Source organism: Salmo salar, chromosome ssa20 (genome assembly GCF_905237065.1).
Source record: "Salmo salar chromosome ssa20, Ssal_v3.1, whole genome shotgun sequence".
Classification (NCBI taxonomy): Eukaryota; Metazoa; Chordata; class Actinopteri; order Salmoniformes; family Salmonidae; genus Salmo; species Salmo salar.
The window spans coordinates 51,386,498-51,403,861 of record NC_059461.1 but is presented as its reverse complement, the minus strand read 5'-3'; the positions used below and the strand labels follow the sequence as shown (position 1 = coordinate 51,403,861).

At 43.9% G+C, this 17,364-nt stretch overlaps 1 protein-coding gene across 6 annotated transcripts in view; it reads left to right on the top strand.

The window, feature by feature from the left end:
* The window catches only part of LOC106580737 (spectrin beta chain, non-erythrocytic 4), a 65,011-nt gene that overhangs the window by 39,912 nt on the left and 7,735 nt on the right, over positions 1-17,364 (top strand). For 4 of the 6 annotated variants that reach the window (XM_014162093.2, XM_045703571.1, XM_045703572.1 and 1 more), the window contains 11 exons: positions 9,008-9,271; positions 12,415-12,639; positions 12,975-13,064; positions 13,156-13,434; positions 13,846-13,976; positions 14,697-14,901; positions 15,317-15,562; positions 15,655-15,789; positions 15,971-16,215; positions 16,811-16,997; positions 17,115-17,199. In XM_014162093.2, coding sequence (XP_014017568.2) covers positions 9,008-9,271; positions 12,415-12,639; positions 12,975-13,064; positions 13,156-13,434; positions 13,846-13,976; positions 14,697-14,901; positions 15,317-15,562; positions 15,655-15,789; positions 15,971-16,215; positions 16,811-16,997; positions 17,115-17,199 — 2,092 coding nt within the window. The remainder of the gene's footprint in view (positions 1-9,007; positions 9,272-12,414; positions 12,640-12,974; positions 13,065-13,155; positions 13,435-13,845; positions 13,977-14,696; positions 14,902-15,316; positions 15,563-15,654; positions 15,790-15,970; positions 16,216-16,810; positions 16,998-17,114; positions 17,200-17,364) is intronic. The other 2 variants (XM_045703574.1, XM_045703573.1) reach the window with 1 other exon arrangement.

Sequence of the window (17,364 nt, the reverse complement as noted above, 5' to 3'; positions counted from 1 at the left end):
ATTTATACTTTATGATCGAAAAATACATAAAGGGCACTATTTTGACAACCTAAAGTAATGGTAAATCTTAGCGCTGGTGGCAGCATTATAGGTTTGGGGTGTGTCAGAAATATTTCACACATTTTCACAACCAGAATTATGGGCGCATTAGCTGGCGGTGTCGCAAAAGGGTTGGGTTTTGATGAATGATAAAGTTGACAGTTTGTCGAAGCTTGGCCTCTCAATGGCCTATCAGAGCGTTGTCATCAACTCCAATTCGAATGTTAGTCCGTTATAGCCTAGTTCAATAGCCTGCCCAATATTTGCTAAATATTTTTAACATGTTTGCAGTCTACATTATTCTAATTGCATTGCTTTAATATGGAAATACATTGTAAAACATAGTTGTGCGACTATAGTATGCATTGGTTGAAACTCAATGTTCAAATCTCCCAACCAACATGTGTATGCCAATATGACACCAATGTTGATGAAAATTTGCAAATCAACTTCATTGGAGGTACGCAACACTATCTCCACCTCTCGTCATGATCCGAGAACCACTATACCGGATTTTTGAAAGGGTCGTAAGCATTAGGATTGTCAGACAATGTTTTGCCCAAACCTAGCTCAAATTCTAGACATCAAATTAAAACGAGGCTACATAGTCCATAAGGTGACCATTAGACTTAGATCCATTTGGACTGAATACGTTTTAAGGTGCAACAGTTTTGATTCAATTCACAATTTACTGCTCTCACGTGCACATTTCTGCCCAATATAATCCAACGATGTGCTACCTTTTTGTAGCATTTCTGACAATGCTAACATCTTTTCAGCTGAATCTGAGTTCTAAAACCGGGTGCAAGTCGTTTGCTGCGCAACAGTAGCAGCTAGCTAGCATAAGGATAACAGCTGTAGCTAGCTAACTAACGCCAGGTTGGATGAGAAGCAAAAGGAAGGTAGCTAGCAAGCTAGGTATATTGTGCTATGGGAGGTTTTTCATATGGCTGAAGTCCAAATCAAATACAATTTTATTAGTCACATATTTTGCAGATGTTATTGCTGGTGTAGTAAAATTAGTAAACTGCTGACCTGGACAGTTGCGTGTAACCAGAGCACAAACAAATAAGCTACTGTGTCATATGCGTCGTAAGGGACAGACCAAGGCGCAGTGGGTATAGTGTTCATCTTCTTGCTTTATTTTGAGAGAACACTCAAACAAAATAAACAAACAACGAAACAGTTCCGTAAGGCACACAGGCTATACAGAAAACAACCACCCACAAACCCAAAGGAAAAAAGGGCTGCCTAAGTATGGCTTCCAATCAGAGACAACGAAAGACACCTGCCTCTGATTGGAAACCATACTCGGCCACACATAGAAAATTAAAACTAGAACAAATCCCCTCTAAACAAACCAACCCCAAAACACACAAAAACAACACCCCCTGCCACGCCCTGACCATATTACAATGACAAATGACCCCTTTACTGGTCAGGACGTGACATACTGATTATCCTTAGATGCTATTATAGCCAGTTAGATACACTGAACTTGGGAAAACCGCCACGCTGCTAATTTCTAATACATGTGCACACCAGAACAGACGTGACTGTTAAAAGATCCAGAGCAAATTATATTCCTTATTTTCTTTTTGTCATTATAATCCACATTTGCAAGTGTCAAGTTCATTTTCACTGTGGACCCGAAAACCTGAAGTCGCCATCCACAACTAAAAAGTAGCACGGGTGTGGGTTGCACATGAAGCATCCAGGTAAAATAACAACATCATAATGATCATTGTTTGCTTGCGAGACCTGTGCGCAGTCAAAATGAAAACACCATGCTTGCTAACTTAGTTAGCTATGTGATAAAGTTAAATTGTTTTAGACTCTTTTGTTTTTAAACAAGCTAGAGAAATAAACATTCACTCGGTACTGAGTGAAAGAACGCAGACATTGCATTATTGTGAGACCACCTCCTCTAAGAGTATGAATTAGGCTGTTTGAGAAGGTTGGAATCCTAAGTAACCTGCCTACACATCATTGGAAGTACAATAGACCAACATACAGTGCCTTCAGAAAGTATTCACACACCTTTACTTTTTCCACATTTTGTTGTGTTACAGCCTGAATTTAAAGTGGATTAAAATGAGATTTTGTGTCACTGGCACTAGACACAATACCCCATAATGTCAAAGTGGAATTATGTTTTTAGACACTTTTACACATTCATTAAAAATTAAAAGCTGAAATGTCTTGAGTCAATTAGTATTTAACCCCTAAATACGCCTAAATAAGTTCAGGAGTAAAAATGTGCTTATCAAGTCACATAATAAGTTGCATGGACGATTGTGCAATAATAATGTTTAACATGATTTTTAAATTACTACCTCATCTCTTTACCCCACACATACTGTACAATTATCTGTATGGTCCCTCAGTCGAGCAATGTATTTCAAACTCAGATTCAACCACAAAGACCAGGGAGGTTTTCCAATGCCTTGCAAAGAAGATCACCTATTTGTAGATGAGTAAAAAGCAGGCACTGAATATTCCTTTGAGCATGGTGAAGTTATGAATTATTCTTTGGATGGTGTATCAATGCACCCAGTCACTACAAAGATACAGGCTTCCTTCCTAACTCAGTTGCCGGAGAGGAAGGAAACTGCTCAGGGATTTCACCATGAGGCCAATGGGGACTTTAAAACAGTCTAACGGATGTGATAGGAAAAAACTGAGGATAGAACAACAACATTGTAGTTACTCCACAATACTATCCCAAATAACAGAGTAAAAAGAAGGAAGCCTGTACAGAATACAAATATTCCAAACATGCATTCTGTTTGCAATAAGGCATTCAAGTAAAACTGCAAAAAATGTGGCAAAGAAATGTACTTTATGTACTGAATACAAACTGTTATGTTTTGGCATGGGTCCCCAGATCCTCAAAGTTCTACAGCTGCACCATCGAGAGCATCCTGACCGGTTGCATCACCGCCTGGTATGGCAACTGCTCGACATCTGACCGTAAGGCGCTACGGAGGGTAGTGTGTACGGCCCAGTACATCACTGTGACCAAGCTTCCTGACATCCAGGACCTACAGTATATACTAGGCAGTGTCAGAGGGAGGCCAAAAACATTGCCAAAGTCTCCAGTCACCCAAGTCATAGACTGTTCTCTCTGCTACCACACGGCAAGCGGTAAAGGAGCGCCAAGTCTAGGACCAAAAGGCTCCTTAACAGCTTCTACCCCCAAGCCTGCTGAACAACAACTAATAAAATGGCCACCCGGGCTATTTACATTGACCCCCGCCTCCCCCCAATCGCTGTTCATTATCTATGCATAGTCACTTTACAAATTACCTCGACTAACCTGTACCGCCACACATTGACTCGGTACCGGTACCCCCTGATCTCGTTATTGTTATGTAATTTTCTTGTGTTACTTTTTGATTAGATTAGATTTTTTTACTTTAGTTTATTTAGTAAATATTTTCTTAACTCTATTTCTTTAACTGCATGATTGGTTAAGGGCTTGTAAGTAAGCATTTCACGGTAAGGTTGTATTCGGCGCATGTGACAAATACAATTTCATTTGATTTATGTTTGTGGCAAATACAACACATCACTGAGTACCACTCTTCATATTTTCAAGCATGGTGGTGGCTGCATCATGTTATGGGTATGCTTGGGAGTGTTTTTAGGATAAAAATAAAATTAATAGAGCTAAGCACAGGTAAAATCCTAGAGGAAAACCTGGTTCAGTCTGCTTTCCAACAGATACTGGAAAACAAATTCATCTTTCAATAGGACAATAACTTAAAACACAAGGCCAAATGTGACCGACAGGCTGGATTCGGTCTTATGTAGCAAAAGTTGAAATTGTGTTTTTTACATTGGATGAAAGTAGAAACTCAGAGCGAGAAAATGGTATATAATACACTACAGTTGAGGAACAATGGAAAAGTAATTCTGCTTTGAAAGTAAACTTGTAACTTCACTTTTGAGAAAATGGCCCTTGAATGTTTTGGTACCTACTGGAGAGCTATTCTTTGTCAACACCCATTCAGCATCGTTCACACTCTCTTAAGCTTTAGCTATGTACCTAACAACCAAAGATTTCAAGACTAAAGGCTGGTTTATACTACGGGTGTGTTCATAAATTTAATCTGGAATGCCAGAGTGTGCTCTGGGCGTTCGTAAACTCAGAGTGTTTTCAGATTGTCCATTCGTAAATTCTGAGTTTCACTCTCTGCGTGTTCAGAGCGCACACTGACGCTCTGGCCGAGGAGTAGTGTTGATCCAAGTGTTCTGTCCTAACAGCAGCAGTCAAGCATCCAATCTAACTGACTAACGCTGGCTAGCTTGCTAGCTACATCCAAACACAAATGAGAGAACAGCTCACCATTTTACTCACTCTAGCATAGCTGGTTAGGCAGTTTTTATGTTATCCAGAGCGTTGGTGACTGCAACTGGCAACAATTTAATTACGTTTTTTCCCAACGTTTACTCACACCGGCCATATTCAACGGGTGTTGAGCGTTCATAAATTCGTCAGTTATTCTGCACTCTAGCACACTCAGATGAGAGTGCTCTGAAATTAGAGAAGATAGCCAGAGCGAATTTACCAGCTACCTCTATCAACAGTTGACGCAGTGACATCATACAAATTCTATTGAAATAGTTACTTGCATAGTGGAATCTTTTGTTTAGACATGTAGCTAGCTAGCTAAACAATGAACCATAATCACAATTCATAATGTTACTACCTGAATCTGCAGGTAGCTAACCAACCAGGTTCAATGTTAGCTAGCTAACATTAGACTGTAACTAGCAATGCAAATGGCTCTGAGATGTGAATAATATTACTAAACAGATCATACACGTAACGTTAACTAGCTAGCTATCTAACAGTACACTTTAACTTGAAATGAAAATGACTTTCTGACAAAATTAGAAACATTTAATATAACCGAAAATGTAACTAGCTAGACTATCTTACCTGTATACATGGATGTAATCTGGAGACAGGTGTTTTATAGAACAGCCTTCTGTGTGTTCTCTTTTCGACTCCGTCTGCATGTTTGCAATAAAACGCCATCATTTTCTCCATCTCCTTAGCTATCATACTCTAATTCCACTGATTTTAAAACTTGGTCCTCTGGAAAGTGGAGAGCAACACTTATGCAATTCTACTAAGTGATATCTTAAAAAAAAGTTGCGTTATTAAGGATTCCCTACACATACTGACCAGCTCATGTTATAGACAGAAACGTGCTACATGGCAGACCAATCCAAACTCATCTCTCGGGATGTCCTGCACACTCATTATCTCAGCCAATCATGGCTAGCGGGAAGGTTGCCCTCTTATTCCGTGGCTAAACCAACTAGGCTCATCATTATAACAATTGTATTCATATTTACAGATGGCATACAACTTTGTTATTAAGGCACATTAAAGTTCACATGTTCCAGAAGGCATTTCTGCCCAAAAATGCATTTTGATTAAAAAAGGTTTACATTCAAATGGCACTCCTGTGAAGTAGTGACGCGCGACATACGCCTAGTTTCCTGAAACAAGTCACAAATATACTCTGGAGTTGTTTACCAAGACGACATTGAATGCTCCTGAGTGGCCTAGTTACAGTTTTGACTTAAATTGGCATAGAAATCTATGGCAAGACTTGCCATCTAGAAATGATCAACAACCAACTTGACTGAGCTTGAAAAATTTAAGAAAGAATAATAATAATATTGAACAATCCAGGTGTGCAAAGATTTACCAAAAAAGACACATCTGTAATTGTTGCCAAAGGTGATTCTAATATGTTTTGACTCAGGGGTGTGAATACTAATGTTAATGAGATATTTCTCCAATTTGTTTTAAACTCTTTTTCACTTTATGGGCTATTGCATGTAGAGGGGTGAGAAAGGGGTGAGAAAATAATATATTTAATCCGTTTTGAATTCAGGCTGTAACACAACAAAATGTGGACTAGGTCAAGGGGTATGAATACTTTCTGAAAGCAATGTAACTACTATTGTAGGTCAAAGTTGTGTGTTGGAAAACCTTGGTAGAGCAGTACACATTGGGAATTTAATTTCTTTTTCGGCTTCAGACCAATGCCTACTTCTCACTGAAAATGTTTTCTTTATTTTATTTTTTTATAGGCTATAGCATTTGCACTGATATAGGGGCTAGGTCTACTGTAAATTGCAGTCTGGCCTGAAAAGATCTAATTCGAATAAAACGAAACAACAACTTTTTTTAAATAGGCTATCTGTAAATACAGTTTCTCCCTGTGGAAGTGTAATACACTCAAGCCAACTTAGACTATGGAGGGTTTTACGCACATCCAAACTGAGCTGGATAAAGATCCATTATAAAGAGAGTGGTTACGTCCACTCAACGTTATACTGCTCGCAAATGTAATGTTTTATGAACATCAGGAAACCATTTTACAGATCATATTTGCACTTCTCCAGAAATAGCAGACGAAATTGCATTCAAGCCGTGAGCTTTCTCACCATTAACCTATGGACGATGATGATATCATAAATCACATCTCGCGTTCCATGAGCACAAGGCAATGTGTGCACACTTAGGCAGAATGCACGAAATTGCCAAAGAGTTATATACTGGCCTGGGCGACGCACAACAACAGGTTTGCGCCCTCAACCAATTGTCGGCGAGCGAACCAGAATCTCTAACGTGTTTCTTTACTTCTCCAGGTGATCACCCATCAAAAGGACATCACTATCCACACATAGAATATTCTATTAATAAATGTGCTTCCCATAAACCGTTTCATATACAATGTCTGGCTTCATTATAAGGCATGGCCTTAGATCAAGTGACGAAGGACATAGGACAATCTTCACAAGGCTTGATATTTCCTTCAAATCACTCATTGACATATGTTGACTCCTCTTGATGCCTGCTGGCACATATGGCCATGGTACCCCCAGCATAATCATGTGACTGTGTCTGGTCCTCCCAGGCAGATGTATGCCTCCAGGCCTTCACACATGGAGTAATATTGACACAATAGCGTCCATGGACACAACCAGCCAAACGCAATGGCCACACTTGATGTAATTATCATTCAATAACAGATGTTTGATATTGCATACATGATCACATAGTGATGATTCTGTTTTTCATTGCCATCTGTTATTTTTGTGGTCATTATGGTAATTCAAATTTTCCTGGTCCTTTTGGTTACTAATGAACTTGTTTTAAACATTGTACTGACAAAGTCTACGAGTTGGGTAGAATACCCTTGCTGCCCCACTCATCTGGTGATCTGAAAAGTAACATATGCATGCTGAGATATTTTGGCCCTGTTGAGAGTGTGTCGCTTCACAGTGCAGCTGGGGTGTGCTTCTCCAAATGAGGACATCCTTTGTGTGGGCAGATCATGAGAAGACAGAGATGGATCAGAGGGAAGAGGTGCAGCCGTTAAGCACAGCAGAAAAGCAAATGTCCTCCCAACTGGAGTATACAATAGAGATATTGAGCCTTAAGCAGAAGCAGTACTGTGTTTCAGAGGAAGGAGACTGTTTTTAACTGATCACAAAGTGAATTAACTAACTAGCATTTCAATCCTTCCACATGAAATGCACACTTAACTCCAATGAGTGAATTACATTACAGGGGCTTGAAATGCAAATAGATTTTTTGGGAATGTGGCCCTATAGGCTCTTTATGGTGCCTTGGGGAAATGGTGAGTTCAGGCAGGCCAGCCTTGTTTCATGTCCTTGAGCGTAATATCTGTGAGCTCTGCTGTGCTGACTCACTCAGATCCAGCCTCTTTCCCCCACACACAACCCACCTCTGACAGAGAGTGAATTACAATGGGGGGGGGAGATGTTAGATCATGGGTAAGTTAAATCTCCTCTCCGGTCGTCACTGGCTGATGTGTCTCCATGGAGGCGAATATTAAGTGAGATGATTGCGTAGTTTACAACCCCCGTTGCTCGGAACACTTGCATGCACTCAGCCGCACAGGAGAGAGAGACACAGAGAGAGAGAGAGAGAGAGAGAGACAAGTGTATGTCTGCCTCTCTGAGTCTGTGATGGTGTGTCACGGCAGGCAGCAACTCAGTGTGCTCTCCTCTCATTCGCTGCCTCAGTCTCTGGGGTTGCGGTTGTTATGCGATTAAGCTAGGCTTACTGGAAAGAATCGTGACTATGCAGAGAGCTTTTAATTCGGGATCTATTCTGAAAACACCTGAGTGTGTCATGAGTGAAATCAACAAGAAATGAGTCAAACCTGAAACCTCCAAACCGATGAAGACAGACAAAGGAGAGATCCATACCAGATGATTCAATCAGGAAGTGAAATGATGTTAAGAGAAGTGTGTTTTATCTGTGAGCTCAGACTTCTAAAGGTGAAGTGGGTTTTCTGGGCTGCCAGGGCAAAGCAAGCCCTCCTAACCCAATTTGATGTGCACTGATAGGCCAGCGTCTGGAGCAGCTGGTCTGGAGCCCAGGCTGTAACCTCGTAAAGGTGTACCACTGAATCACAACTCATGCTTACAAGCTAACAATGGAAGGCATTTTCTTTGTCATTTTACGTGGTTGCTTAGAACCCATTTTATTTACCTACCAGATTAAAGATCTAGAGAAACCATAGCCAACTCCGTATCATTCAAATTTACATCAGCAGGTGTAACAAAGTGCTTAAATGTATGTTCCCATATGGTAAACTGCCAACGTGGTAGTCACAAATTGTTTCTCCCTATGATGGAACTATTTACAGAATGATTTCAATGGATAAAATCCTATATTTACGACAGTAGATTGTTTATGACACCAATGTTCCATAAGTGATATAAATATGACTTTATTTTCATGTTATTATAACTTCCACTCATCAATGTCTAATAACTCTAACCTCTTTCCCCCATCTCCTCATGCTCCCTCTCCATTACCCTAACCTTCAACCCCATCCTACATTCCTACATCTCTCTCAACCTCTTCTTCCTATCCTCCACCTGCCCCCCCTCCATCCTCCAGGAGGGCCAGCAGTTGATCCAGGAGAAGCCCGAGCTGGGCCCGGTGGTGCGGAGTAAGCTGGGGGAGATCCGGGAGTGTTGGCAGGACCTGGAGAGCACCACCCAGGCCAAGGCCCGCCAGCTGTTTGAAGCCAACCGGGCTGACCTGCTGGTGCAGAGCTACACCAGCCTGGACCATCGGCTGCACCAGCTGGAGGGACAACTGGGCTACGTGGACCAGGGTCAGGACCTGACTAGCGTCAACAAGCAGCTCAAGAAGCTCCAGGTCTCTTCCTCTTCATTACATGGTCCAACTACTGTTACAGTTTTTGGTTTTGGTGATCAGTTAGGAATAGTTGGGAATATTGTTGGGTGATGCTATTGTCATACATAATGAAAATGTAGGTTAAAGTTGTTGAATATCGCAGTGTATCTCTATATACAAAAACTTAGGGTTGTTCTGTGTGAATTGCTAATCCTTTATCATCCATTTTCTCTGAATGCCGTGCTGCCATAGGCTTTTGTTTAACAAGAGCAATTGGCACTCAACGCATCACCAGTAAGCTTGGCCTGCACTCCAATGGGCTGTCATTGGAGAGTCAGACTATTCCACCCAAAGCATTGCTCTACAATACATACTGGGTTAAAGTAACTGTCCAGTGTTTCCAGATTTCTATGAAATATAACCTATAATGAATTACAATATGAGTTAAATAATTGCGTATGTTAAAAAGCAGCGTTTCTGTGTTGGAATGGTGTGGGCGTACCCCAACAACCTGAATGGTGGAGGCGTATACCAGTTCCAAAAAATATGAACGCTAGTAACCACTGATTGGCCAGCTCATCCTCCTCAGGAAATAGCAAGCATTTTATAAAAGGTCTGTTTGAGATACAAGTTTGAGGTGGTTTTTTAAATGTATTTTTTAAATAGAATTTTATGCTTTGGCCACAAATACGAGTGTAGGATGAGTCAACAACATTATTTGGGTATGAGTCAACAGAATGTGAACTGTTAAAAGTGAGATTTTCACTGGACAATTACTTTTAGACAAAATGTAGCCTGTGCTACATTTTAATAAACACTAATGTTGATGCTAGCCAACAACCTATACAGTAGGAGGAGGTTCATGCGTTTTACTGTCCAGGATGCTCTACCCATGTTCTGTCAGTACTACTGGGTCCACCACACATCTTATCATTTCATCATGCGTCTCTCATTCTCCTCTCCAACAGCATGCTGCCTCTAAGGGCTGCTTACAGTTCCTTTTCAGCCTGCCATTGTGCTTTGTGTACAGTACGCTCCACCACCCAACCTCCATCCAGGGGTACAGTAACCTTTTCACTTCAGTTCATTTCTCTCATGGGTACTCTAATCTCCTTTCCTTTCCTTTATTTTCCTTTAATTCTTTCCTCCCTTTCCTTTCCTTTCCTATCCTTTCTTTTCCTTTAATTCTTCCTTTCCTTTCTTTTCCTTTAATTCTTCCTTTCCTTTCCTTTCCTTTCCTTCTTTCCTTTCTTCACCTACCTGTCCTTTCCTTTTTCTCTCTTAATTTCTTTCTTTATCCCTTTTGTACTCTAATTTTGATATTTTTTTCTTTCTTTCTGCTTCCTTCCAGCCACTACCACTCACTCATCCTGTCCTGCTGTTCACTCTGTGATCTATGGTGTGAGCAGAATCACTGTCTCATCCTGTCCCGCTGTTCACCCTGTGATCTATGGTGTGAGCAGAATCACTGTCTCATCCTGTCCCGCTGTTCACTCTGTGATCTATGGTGTGAGCAGAATCACTGTCTCATCCTGTCCCGCTGTTCACTCTGTGATCTATGGTGTGAGCAGAATCACTGTCTCATCCTGTCCCGCTGTTCACTCTGTGATCTATGGTGTGAGCAGAATCACTGTCTCATCCTGTCCTGCTGTTCACCCTGTGATCTATGGTGTGAGCAGAATCACTGTCTCATCCTGTCCCGCTGTTCACCCTGTGATCTATGGTGTGAGCAGAATCACTGTCTCATCCTGTCCCGCTGTTCACTCTGTGATCTATGGTGTGAGCAGAATCACTGTCTCATCCTGTCCCGCTGTTCACCCTGTGATCTATGGTGTGAGCAGAATCACTGTCTCATCCTGTCCTGCTGTTCACTCTGTGATCTATGGTGTGAGCAGAATCACTGTCTCATCCTGTCCCGCTGTTCACCCTGTGATCTATGGTGTGAGCAGAATCACTGTCTCATCCTGTCCTGCTGTTCACTCTGTGATCTATGGTGTGAGCAGAATCACTGTCTCATCCTGTCCCGCTGTTCACCCTGTGATCTATGGTGTGAGCAGAATCACTGTCTCATCCTGTCCCGCTGTTCACTCTGTGATCTATGGTGTGAGCAGAATCACTGTCTCATCCTGTCCCGCTGTTCACCCTGTGATCTATGGTGTGAGCAGAATCACTGTCTCATCCCGGGAACTCTAACATTTAGCTTCATATGGAAATGTATGAAAATCTCCACTCCACTGTGTGTGTGTGTCTGTGTGTCTGTGTGAGACTAAGAAATGGTCCTGTCTATTAATTCAAGGACCATTTCTGTCAAAGTTAGAAATAATGTTCAATTCCCATGTTATATTTTATTTGTGATTCAATGCATATGCGTTTGGGTAACATTTGTGTATAAGCCAATAGAAAGGGTGCTTATTCTCATGCTAGTCTCTGATATGTGTCTCTGAGAATGTCAGGGGATTCATTTAACCAGATAGAGGGTACTGAAGCAGCCATCCCGAAGGCTCTTTTCCTCCCAATTCCTAAGAATTCCCAAAGTCAAATCATCATGTGAATTCATAAGGGATTGATTGGCCTCATTCTGCATCCTACTCTAATTCACTTTACCATGGCACTCATGCAACAACTCTTTGCATCTGGCCCACTTTTCGAAGTAGTTCGCCTCAGTGACACTACTTCACCTACCTGGTGATCTCAACCTGATGTTTGTGTCCCAAAATGAGTGTCATTGCTTAGTGAGAATCACCACCCCTCTCAGAATTACCTGAAAGCTATATGGCTATTCTGGAGGAGTAATTGCCTTGTAGTCAATTGCATTAGATCTAACTACTATCATCCAAACACTTCTCATGAATTGTTATGACAGACTGACCAGTAGAGCAACTGATCATGTACACGTAGGAAAGCCATCAGTGGCTGACTCCTGAGTTGGATGTTGTCAGGATATTTTGGTGAGAGGGGATTGATACAGGAACCAATGTATCCTCTCAATACTCACCAGGCCTCTCACTGTCCCATGGACTTCCTCCCTCTCTTTATTTCCTAACCTATCCTTTCTCCCTCCTTCCTTCACTCGCCCCTCCTCAAACGCTTCAATTCCATCCCTCTTGGCTTCCATTCCACCTCTTCTCTCACTCCCTCTCACATCCCCCGCTCCCTCTCTCCAGACGATGGAGTGTCAGATGGAGGAGTGGTATGCGGAGGTGGGGGAGCTGCAGGTGGCGGCGGCCTCCATCCCCCAGCAGGGCCAGGTCATGGACACGGTCGGCGAGCGCCAGGCCGCCGTGGAGACGCGCATCGTCCGCCTCATCGAGCCGCTCAAGGAGCGCCGGCGCATCCTTCTGGCCTCCAAGGAGGTTCACCAAGTGGGCCGGGACCTGGAGGACGAGATAGTGAGTGGCCGTCCTGATCCACCTCCGATTATACCCACACACACCACGCACACTTACAGACACTTAGAGACACCCGCACACCTCCCTCAGTCTACTCAGACCACTTCACGCATACATTTGCTTCTGAAAGTTTGACTTACAAGTGTCATCGACAAGGGTTAAAGTGTTGCTTAAGTCGGCGACTAAACCCCTTTTTTTGTTTGTTAAAGATGTTATCTTGAAGAAAGATGTATGTAACTCTAAACTGATGCAATGCCATGCTGGTGATAACCCTAGAACAGTTACCAGAGTTTGCAGGTGCTTCTTTGCTAGTTTAACTTGTGATGTGTTTGCAGCTGTGGGTGCAGGAGCGGCTGCCTTCCGCCACGTCTCAGGAGCACGGCTCCAGCCTACAGGCTGTGCAGCAGCTCATGAAGAAGAACCAGGTGTGTGGCAGCTAGCTGAGGCTAACCACATCTTTACAGTACATGTCTATCTATCTATCTGGACATCGTTTTTCTGTTTCCCCTCTCCCAGACTCTGCAGAGGGAGCTACAGGGCCATCGGGCGAGGGTGGAGGACGTCCTGGAACGAGCTAATGTCATCGCCTCCATCCGCAGCCCCGAGGCTGACTGTGTGCGGGCGGGCCTGGAGCAGCTCAGCGGGCTGTGGGGTCTGCTGTGGGCCGAGACGGAGAGAAGACAGCTGGTGCTGGATGCCATGTACCAGGCCCAGCAGTACTACTTTGACACGGCCGAGGTGGAGGCCTGGCTCAGTGAACAAGAGCTGCACATGATGAACGAGGAAAAGGGCAAGGTAGGAGGCTAGGAGCCAATTACCAGGCGCTGATGTACTTAATCTGCCCAGTTACCTTTTTACAGTAAGATGATTGGCTTTTTGGAAGAGGGAAAGGTTGTATCTGCATAGGTGTAATACAATGTCATTGTGTCCCTCCAGACATCAGCAACTGTACATGAACACCAGTGGAGGCTGCTGAGGGGAGGACGGCTCATAATAACGTCCGGAACGGAGCAAATGGAACGGCATCAAACACCTGGAAACCGTGTGTTTGATACCATTCCACCCATTCCGCTCCAGCCATTACCACGAGCCCGTCCTCCCCAATTAAGGTGCCACCAACCTCCTGTGATGAACACTGCACTTGAATTGTTAGCATTTCAAAGTTTGTGAGAATGGACTGTCAGTGTGTTGTGGCCTCCCCTTCAGGATGAACCCAGCACCCTGCAGCTACTGAAGAAGCACCTGGTACTGGAGCAGACGATAGAGGACTACGCTGAGACGATAGGCCTTCTCTCCCAGCAGTGCAGACAGCTACTGGAGATGGGACATCCAGACAGGTCAGTGTTGGTGCCCCACAAACCTTTCACCACACTACACCACACCGGGACTTTCGTGGGATCGAAAGTTGGTTATAGTAGCTGTAAAGTGAGTGTGCCATGACATACACATTTAAAATACCGCCTTAAAAGCTAAAAGGAAATCCCCTATACGAGAACTTAGGATCTCATTTTGCGACTTGATTGAAGAGGATCCAGAGCCTCTACACTCTGTCTACTGGGTGCTGAGGAGTAACCCGGTAGTAAATGGCAGACTGCTTGAATGACATAACCCCTGTAGAGAAGGTAGTACAGTACAGTAAAGTAGGCCAGTCATGGACTCCTGTTGCTCTGTTATGGCAGCAGAGTGAATCATGGTGACATCAGGGTCAGCACTGGGTCCGTAATACTTCTCTGTCTCAGGTGTCGACGCTAATGGCGCTATCATCTTAGCTGTTAGTCGATGCTAGACCTGCATCTCTGCACTAGTAGGTTATTGGGTTTTTTCTGGGTTGTCCATGTCGTTCTCATGTTGTTCAGTTTGCTTTGTAAGTCTTATCCTCCTCACATTTACTCCTTCTGGAAACTCAACACTGTAAAACCAGCTCATGGTTTTACATGTCCAAGTTAGTTTCACTTCGGGATCTCAGCTCCCACACATTCCCCCTCAATTTCACCGTGTGTTTACTATGCGTCTCAAACCCTGTCTCTGGTGTGTGTGCGTGCGCACGTGTGTCTCAGTGAGCAGATCAGTAAGCGTCAGTGTCAGATGGACCGGCTGTATGTGTCTCTGAAGGACCTGGTGGAGGAGAGGAAGTCTCGTCTGGAGCAGCAGTACTGGCTCTACCAGCTCAACCGCGAGGTAGACGAGCTGGAGCAGTGGATCGCTGAGAGGGAGGTGGTGGCCAGCTCGCCAGAACTGGGACAGGACTTTGAACACGTCACGGTCAGTGGGACCTGAATGGACAAAACATTCAACAATATGATAATCCTGGTAGTCCTCTGTAGCTCATGTTGGTAGAGCATTGGTGCTTACAACGCCAGGATAGTGGGTTTGATTCCTGGGACCACCCATACATAGAAAATGTATTCCTGCATGACTGTAAGTCGCTTTGGATAAAAGCCTCTGCTAAATGGCCTATATTGTTATAGCATGTGTCTAAAAACGGTTGGCAACGGAGTTAATATGGCTCAAAGAATGGTACATTGTGTTATTGCTTAGTAAGGAAGTAGCATGTATTTCAATGGAATTTGTTTTGCTAAGTAGCCCATTACCGTTTTAGCAACAGTGCTTAGCTTGGCCAAACAGATATTGATCATCCCTTCATTCCTCTCCTCCTCTCTCCTCCTCCTCCCTTCAGATCCTGCAGGAGAAATTCACAGAGTTTGCGACGGAGACGGGCAGTCTGGGTCAGGAGCGTGTGACGGCGGTTAACCAGATGGTGGATGAGCTGATCGACTATGGCCACGCGGACGCCGCCACCATCGCCGAGTGGAAGGACGGCGTGAACGAGGCCTGGGCTGACCTCCTGGAGCTCATGGAGACCCGGGCACAGATGCTGGCCGCCTCGCACCAGCTCCATAAGTTCTTCGCCGACTGCCGTGAGGTAGCGGTTCTACCATAAGAAATGCCAAGGGATACAGGTCTGTGTCGTGTTTTGATGTGTCTCTGATTGGCCATTATCGCATTGTGCTGCAGGTTTTGGCCCAAATCGATGATAAGCAGCGGAGGCTGCCCGAGGTGCGGGCGCGCCAGGGTGGCACTGCCAACACCAGCACCCTGCAGAGGCTCATGCAGAGCTTCGAGCACGACATCCAGCTGCTCGTCACTCAGGTGAGGCCCCGCCCACTATCACTTTATTTTACGTGCTAAAAAAAGGGAGACTGAACAAAACAAGCAGTCAATGTGGTAACACTTCACGTTACATTTCTCTTCTCATTACTACAGTAACTTTTACAGTGTTTTTAGTTATTCCTATGTCATTTACCACCCGTCTCTGTCTGTCTGTGTCCAGGTGAGACAGCTCCAGGAGAGTGCGGGTCAGCTCCGGACCATCTACGCCGGGCAGAAGGCTGAGGCCATCGCCGGCCGGGAACAGGAAGTGATGCATTGCTGGAAGGAGCTCTTGACTTCCTGCGAGGAGTGCCGAGTGCAGATTACCACGGCAACAGACAAGCTGCGGTTCTTCGGGGTGGTGCGAGACCAGATCATGTGGATGGACAGCATCATCTCTCAGATCGGCACAGGGGACAATCCAAGGTATATCGGTGGACATGGCCACAATTGTATATTTATGGTTTAGGCCATACACATTCTATTAAAGTGAGGCGAGCAAGAGAAAAAAAGAAAATACTATAGGCCTAGCAACCTTAGTTAAACACCTAGGAGAGGCTGAAAAACGCATAATGTACTTCAGCTAGAATCCAAAAGGAAGTTGTGTATCTCTTTACTGGAGGATTGCTTCTTTTTTTTATGTAAACATTCAATTAAATATCTATATTTACAGTTTGTATGTATGGTGTATCTCATACTGCTCTGTGTCATCCCCCTGTCAGATCTATCAGATGTGATTGAGCTGCAAGTTCAGGGGCCTGTTTTGATTTTAGGACATTATCATAATATAATTCAAAACAGAACTCAATTATGTTACGGAAATGCCAAATATGGAGAGCTTTACTAAGAGATGCAGAGAGAGCACAGAAAACACAGAGAGGAAAAAATGTCAAGCAATGCACTGTAAGCAAGTTTTAGTATAGTGTTATTTCCAAAATGGCTGCCTGGTGGTGTATATGGGGCTGACCTGGCCCTTGTCTTCCATGGTGTGTAACCCTGTGCTCTTCTCCTTCACTGTCAGCATTCCCTCCAGCGATATAACGGGCTCTGGACTCTCTGGTCCTTTCAGGGATGTGTCCTCAGTGGAGGTACTGATGAACTACCACCAGAGCTTGAAGAGCGAGGTGGAGGCGCGCAGTAAGAGTGTGCTGCAGTGCATCGAGATGGGCAAGACGCTGCTGGCCGCGCGCAACCCTGCTGCTGAGGAGGTAACAGCACTGTTGCCAGGGTTCTGCCAGAGAACATAGAGGATGGTCCTGTAGTTTAGATTACATTTACAGTCACTAGTTTAGATTAAATTCAATGGAAATGCTATGTATTTTTAGATCAAGGAGAAGCTGGATACGGTGGTGGCCAAGCAGTATGAGCTGTCTGAGAAATGGGACAAACACTGGGAGGTCCTGCAGCACAGTGAGTCCCTCTGATTTTACCTGAATGTAACTACTCTAGTACCTGGCACCTCGAGTCTCTGATTGATATTATCCCAAGGCATTCCATAATAGAGTTTGAACCACAGTAAGCTACAACTGAGCAACACTGTGTGTGAGATTTGATTCCCATTGTTCTCAGACACTG